This window comes from Scyliorhinus torazame, unplaced genomic scaffold (genome assembly GCF_047496885.1).
Source record: "Scyliorhinus torazame isolate Kashiwa2021f unplaced genomic scaffold, sScyTor2.1 scaffold_937, whole genome shotgun sequence".
NCBI lineage: Eukaryota > Metazoa > Chordata > Chondrichthyes > Carcharhiniformes > Scyliorhinidae > Scyliorhinus > Scyliorhinus torazame.
This window is the reverse complement of record NW_027308664.1, coordinates 70,620-77,996: the sequence shown is the minus strand read 5'-3', so window position 1 is coordinate 77,996 and position 7,377 is coordinate 70,620. Positions and strand designations below refer to the sequence as shown.

At 57.8% G+C, this 7,377-nt stretch overlaps 1 protein-coding gene across 1 annotated transcript in view; it reads right to left on the bottom strand.

The window, feature by feature from the left end:
• Window positions 1-235: 235 nt before the first annotated feature.
• The window catches only part of LOC140406854 (uncharacterized protein C14orf93-like), a gene marked incomplete at its 5' end in the record, with an annotated part of 77,525 nt that continues 70,383 nt past the window's right edge, over window positions 236-7,377 (bottom strand). The window contains 2 exons of the mRNA XM_072494736.1: window positions 236-2,108; window positions 5,412-5,524. Of these exons, the coding sequence (XP_072350837.1) occupies window positions 1,728-2,108; window positions 5,412-5,524 (494 nt within the window). The remainder of the gene's footprint in view (window positions 2,109-5,411; window positions 5,525-7,377) is intronic.

Below are 7,377 nucleotides of genomic sequence, written 5' to 3'. Positions count from 1 at the left end.
TGTAGATGTGGTTCACTGAGAAGGGACGGAGACGGGGGGGGGGGGGGAAGAAAAAGGGAGAGGGGGATTGAGACAGGGATTAGGGGGGGGGGCGGGGAAAGGGGGATGGAGACAGAGAAACGGAGAGGCAGAATTCTACAGGGAGGGGATGAAAGAGAGGCATGGGGCAAGAGAAGGAGAATGAGGAACCTGCTGGAATTTACACACTATCGCGGCAAGCAGGGGCGATTGCAACTCCATAAAATCCACTTTATTTTTCTCGCTGTATTCTCACCTGGAGCTACCCACAGACGGACAGCTCTAAAATTGGACAGTAAATACACAGAATGGTCCAACTGTGAGCAGAAACATCACAACCTGAGTGCAGCACAGTAATGCTGAGGGAGTGCTGCACTGTCAGAGGGTCAGTACTGAGGGAGTGCTGCACTGTCAGAGGGTCAGTACTGAGGGAGTGTCACACTGTCAGAGGGTCAGTACTGAGGGAGTGCTGCACTGCCAGAGGGTCAGTACTGAGGGAGTGCCGCACTGCCAGAGGGTCAGTACTGAGGGAGTGCCGCACTGTCAGAGGGTCAGTACTGAGGGAGTGCCGCACTGTCAGAGGGTCAGGACTGAGGGAGTGCTGCACTGTCAGAGGGTCAGTACTGAGGGAGTGCAGCACTGTCAGAGGGTCAGTACTAAGGGAGTGCCGCACTGTCAGAGGGTCAGTACTGAGGGAGTGCCGCACTGTCAGAGGGTCAGTACTGAGGGAGTGCCGCACTGTCAGAGGGTCAGTACTGAGGGAGTGCCGCACTGTCAGAGGGTCAGTACTGAGGGAGTGCAGCACTGTCAGAGGGTCAGTAGTGAGGGAGTGCTGCACTGTCAGAGGGTCAGTACTGAGGGAGCGCTGCACTGTCAGAGGGTCAGTAGTGAGGGAGCCCTGCACTGTCAGAGGGTCAGTAGTGAGGGAGTGCTGCACTGTCAGAGGGTCAGTACTGAGGGAGTGCCGCACTGTCAGAGGGTCAGTACTGAGGGAGTGCCGCACTGTCAGAGGGTCAGTACTGAGGGAGTGCCGCACTTCAGAGGGTCAGCACTGAGGGAGTGCCGCACTGTCAGAGGGTCAGTACTGAGGGAGCGCCGCACTGTCAGAGGGTCAGTACTGAGGGAGTGCCGCACTGTCAGAGGGTCAGTACTGAGGGAGCGCCGCACTGTCAGAGGGTCAGTACTGAGGGAGTGCCGCACTGTCAGAGGGTCAGTACTGAGGGAGCGCCGCACTGTCAGAGGGTCAGTACTGAGGGAGCGCCGCACTGTCAGAGTGTCAGTACTGAGGGAGTGCCGCACTGTCAGAGGGTCAGTACTGAGGGAGTGCTGCACTGTCAGAGGGTCAGTACTGAGGGAGCGCCGCACTGTCAGAGGGTCAGTACTGAGGGAGCGCCGCACTGTCAGAGTGTCAGTACTGAGGGAGTGCCGCACTGTCAGAGGGTCAGTACTGAGGGAGTGCTGCACTGTCAGAGGGTCAGTACTGAGGGAGCGCCGCACTGTCAGAGGGTCAGTACTGAGGGAGCGCCGCACTGTCAGAGGCCCCTCTGTTCGCTTGGCCATCGCAAACTTTCCGAGAGCCCCCAAAGCCGGGATCTTGCGCCCTACATCTTCCATTCTGTACTGGGGGGGGGGGGGGGGGGGGGGGGGGGGGGGGGGTATAGGGAAAGGTCAACCCTCCTCCCACCTGCAAACCCGCCCCGCCCTCCCCCTCATTCGTCTTTCTCCACCTTAACCTCCACAAAAGGGTGAGGATGGAGCTCCTCGCCGTCCCCGAGGGAGTGGCCCAGGAACCGGGCCGGGTGCAGAGGAGACGGGAAGAGGCCGAGGTCGGAGGAGGAGGAGGAGGGCAGGCGGTCGGAGGGGGGGCCCGTCACCCGGTTGGGCCGGAGGCCGTGCTTGGAGTTGGCGTCCAGGCGCCTGCAGAGGTCGCTCAGCTCGGTGGGGCGGAAGCGGGGGCTGCGCGCCACCCAGACGCCCGGCTCCAGCGGGCTGTCCTCCTCGTCCGACATCAACTCCTCGCTCGCCGTCTCCCAAAGCTGCTGGTCCTCGGGGGTGAAGAGACGGACGATGGCGGAACGGGCGCCAAAGAGCTGGACGGCCAATGGGAGAGAGAGAGGGAGAGAGAGAGAGAGAGAGAGAGTCAGCCACGGAGATCGGGCATCACAATTAACATAATCCCATTCCCGTTCACTCCCACTCCACACAATCCCAATGGACCGAAACCCCTTCCCGTTCACTCCCACTGTGCACAATCCATACGGACCCAGACCCCTTCCCGTTCACTCCCACTGTGCACAATCCATACGGACCCAAACCCCTTCCCGTTCACTCCCACTGTACACAATCCCAATGGACCCAAACCCCTTCCCGGTCACTCCCACTGTACACAATCCCAATGGACCCAAACCCCTTCCCGTTCACTCCCTCTGTACACAATCCCAATGGACCCAAACCCCTTCCCGTTCACTCCCACCGTACACAATCCCAATGGACCCAAACCCCTTCCCGTTCACTCCCACTGTACACAATCCCAATGGACCCAAACCCCTTCCCGCCCACTGTACACAATCCCAATGGACCCAAACCCCTCCCCGTTCACTCCCTCTGTACACAATCCCAATGACCCAAACCCCTTCCCGTTCACTCCCACTGTACACAATCCCAATGGACCCAAACCCCTTCCTGTTCACTCCCACTGTACACAATCCCAATGGACCCAAACCCCTTCCCGTTCACTCCCACTGTACACAATCCCAATGGACCCAAACCCCTTCCCGTTAACTCCCACCGTGCACAATCCATAAGGACCCAAACCCCTTCACGTTCACTCCCACTGTACACAATCCCAATGGACCCAAACCCCTTCCCGTTCACTCCCACCGTACACAATCCCAATGGACCCAAACCCCTTCCCGTTCACTCCCACTGTACACAATCCCAATGGACCCAAACCCCTTCCCGTTCACTCCCACTGTACACAATCCCAATGGACCCAAACCCCTTCCCGTTCACTCCCACTGTACACAATCCCAATGGGCCCGAACCCCTTCCCGTTCACTCCCACTGTACACAATCCCAATGGACCCAAACCCCTTCCCGTTCACTCTCACTGTACACAATCCCAATGGACCCAAACCCCTTCCCGTTCACACCCACTGTGCATAATCCCAATGGATCCAAACCCCTTCCCGTTCACCCCCACTGTACACAGTCCCAATGGACCAAAACCCCTTCCCAATCACTCCCACTGTGCATAATCCCAATGGATCCAAACCCCTTCCCGTTCACCCCCACTGTACACAATCCCAATGGACCCAAACCCCTCCCCGTTCACTCCCTCTGTACACAATCCCAATGGACCCAAACCCCTTCCCGTTCACTCCCACCGTACACAATCCCAATGGACCCAAACCCCTTCCCGTTCACTCCCACTGTACACAATCCCAATGGACCCAATCCCCTTCCCGTTCACTCCCACTGTACACAATCCCAATGGACCCAAACCCCTTCCCGTTCACTCCCACTGTGCACAATCCCAATGGACCCAAGCCCCTTCCCGTTCACTCCCACTGTACACAATCCCAATGGACCCAAACCCCTTCCCGTTCACTCTCACTGTACACAATCCCAATGGACCCAAACCCCTTCCCGTTCACACCCACTGTGCATAATCCCAATGGATCCAAACCCCTTCCCGTTCACACCCACTGTGCATAATCCCAATGGATCCAAACCCCTTCCCGTTCGCCCCCACTGTACACAGTCCCAATGGACCAAAACCCCTTCCCAATCACTCCCACTGTGCATAATCCCAATGGATCCAAACCCCTTCCCGTTCACCCCCACTGTACACAATCCCAATGGACCAAAACCCCTTCCCGATCACTCCCACTGTACACAATCCCAATGGATCCAAACCCCTTCCCGTTCACTCCCACTGTACACAATCCCAATGGACCCAAACCCCTTCCCGTTCACCCCCACTGTACACAATCCCAATGGACCCAAACCCCATCCCGTTCACTCCCACTGTACACAATCCCAATGGACCCAAACCCCTTCCCGTTCACTCTCACTATACACAATCCCATGGACCCAAACCCCTTCCCGTTCACCCCCACTGTACACAATCCCAATGGACCCAAACCCCTTCCCATTCACTCCCACTGTACACAATCCCAATGGACTGAAACCCCTTCCCGTTCACTCCCACTGTACACAATCCCAATGGACTCAAACCCCTTCCCGTTCCCTCCCACTGCGCACAATCCCAATGGACCCAAGCCCCTTCCCGTTCACCCCCACTGTACACAATCCCAATGGACTCAAACCCCTTCCCGTTCCCTCCCACTGTGCACAATCCCAATGGACCCAAACCCCTTCCCGTTCACTCCCACTGTACACAATCCCAATGGACCGAAACCCCTTCCCGTACACTCCCACTGTACACAATCCCAATGGACCCAAACCCCTTCCCGTTCACTCCCACTGTACACAATCCCAATGGACCCAAACCCCTTCCCGTTCACTCTCACTGTACACAATCCCAATGGACCCAAACCCCTTCCCGTTCACTCCCTCTGTACACAATCCCAATGGACCCAAACCCCTTCCCGTTCACTCCCACTGTACACAATCCCAATGGACCCAAACCCCTTCCCGTTCACTCCCACTGTACACAATCCCAATGGACCCAAACCCCTTCCCGTTCGCTCCCACTGTCCACAATCCCAATGGACCCAAACCCCTTCCCGTTCACCCCCACTGTACACAATCCCAATGGACCCAAACCCCTTCCCGTTCACTCCCACTGTACACAATCCCAATGGACCCAAACCCCTTCCCGTTCACTCCCACTGTACACAATCCCAATGGACACAAACCCCTTCCCGTTCACTCCCACTGTACACAATCCCAATGGACCCAAACCCCTTCCGGTTCACACCCACTGTACACAATCCCAATGGACCCAAACCCCTTCCCGTTCACACCCACTGTACACAATCCCAAAGGACCCAAACCCCTTCCCGTTCACTCCCACTGTACACAATCCCAATGGACCCAAACCCCTTCCCGTTCACTCACACTGTACACAATCCCAACGGACCCAAACCCCTTCCCGTTCACTCCCACTGTACACAATCCCAATGGACCCAAACCCCTTCCCGTTCACTCCCACTGTACACAATCCCAAAGGACCCAAACCCCTTCCCTTTCACTCCCACTGTACACAATCCCAATGGACCCAAACCCCTTCCCATTCACCCCCACTGTAAACAATCCCAATGGAGCCAAAACCCTTCCCGTTCATTCCCACTCTACACAATCCCAATTGACGCAAGCCCTTGCTGATTTGACCTCTGTGGTAACCCTTGACCCTTCTTAGCACTGACCCTGTACCGCCGGCTCCTCAGCTTCTTGTCCTCGCGTTCCTTCAGGCTCTTGTAGGGATTCATGGCATTCCGATATTCCCGCCTCTTCGTCAGGAAGTAGGCCACACACGCCCCTGCGGCAAAATACAACCAATCAGGTTCCTCCAACACAGGAACAGGAGGAGGCCCATTCAGCCCCTCGAGTCTGTTACACAGGAACAGGAGGAGGCCCATTCAGCCCCTCGAGCCTGTTACACAGGAACAGGAGGAGGCCCATTCAGCCCCCTCTCCTCGAGTCTGTTACACAGGAACAGGAGGAAGCCCATTCAGACCCCTCCTCGAGCCTGTTACACAGGAACAGGAGGAGGCCCATTCAGCCCCCTCCTCGAGTCTGTTACACGGGAACAGGAGGAGGCCCATTCAGCCCCCCCTCCTCGAGTCTGTTACACAGGAACAGGAGGAGGCCCATTCAGCCCCTCCTCCTCTAGTCTGTTACACAGGAACAGGAGGAGGCCCATTCAGCCCCCCTCCTCGAGTCTGTTACACAGGAACAGGAGGAGGCCCATTCAGCCCCTCCTCCTCTAGTCTGTTACACAGGAACAGGAGGAGGCCCATTCAGCCCCCCTCCTCGAGTCTGTTACACGGGAACAGGAGGCGGCCCATTCAGCTCCCCCCCTCCTCGAGCCTGTTACACAGGAACAGGAGGAGGCCCATTCAGCCCCCCTCCTCGGGCCTGTTACACAGGAACAGGAGGAGGCCCATTCAGCCCCCTCCTCGAGTCTGTTACACAGGAACAGGAGGAGGCCCATTCAGCCCCCCTCCTCGAGTCTGTTACACGGGAACAGGAAGAGGCCCATTCAGCTCCCCCCCTCCTCGAGCCTGTTACACAGGAACAGGAGGAGGCCCATTCAGCCCCCCTCCTCGGGCCTGTTACACAGGAACAGGAGGAGGCCCATTCAGCCCCTCGAGTCTGTTACACAGGAACAGGAGGAGGCCCATTCAGCCCTCCTCCTCGAGTCTGTTACACAGGAACAGGAGGAGGCCCATTCAGCCCCCCTCCTCGGGCCTGTTACACAGGAACAGGAGGAGGCCCATTCAGCCCCCTCCTCGAGTCTGTTACACAGGAACAGGAGGAGGCCCATTCAGCCTCCTCCTCGAGTCTGTTACACAGGAACAGGAAGAGGCCCATTCAGCCCCTACTCCTCGAGTCTGTTACACAGGAACAGGAGGAGGCCCATTCAGCCCCCTCCTCGAGTCTGTTACACAGGAACAGGAGGGGGCCCATTCAGCCCCCCCTCCTCGAGTCTGTTACACAGGAACAGGAGGAGGCCCATTCAGCCCTTCGAGCCTGTTACACAGGAACAGGAGGGGGCCCATTCAGCGCCTCGAGCCTGTTACACAGGAACAGGAGGGGGCCCATTCAGCCCCTCGAGCCTGTTACACAGGAACAGGAGGAGGCCCATTCAGCCCCCCCTCCTCGAGTCTGTTACACAGGAACAGGAGGAGGCCCATTCAGCCTCCCCTCCTCGAGTCTGTTACACAGGAACAGGAGGAGGCCCATTCAGCCCCCCCTCCTCGAGTCTGTTACACAGGAACAGGAGGGGGCCCATTCAGCCCCCCCTCCTCGAGTCTGTTACACAGGAACAGGAGGAGGCCCATTCAGCCCCTCGAGCCTGTTACACAGGAACAGGAGGAGGCCCATTCAGCCCCTCCTCCTCGAGTCTGTTACACAGGAACAGAAGGAGGCCCATTCGGCCCCTCGAGCCTGTTACACAGGAACAGGAGGAGGCCCATTCAGCCCTCTCCTCGAGTCTGTTACACAGGAACAGGAGGAGACCCATTCAGCCCCTCCTCCTCGAGTCTGTTACACAGGAACAGGAGGAGGCCCATTCGGCCCTTAGAGCCTGTTACACAGGAACAGGAGGAGGCCCATTCAGCACCCCCTCCTCGAGTCTGTTACAGAGGAACAGGAGGCCCATTCAGCCCC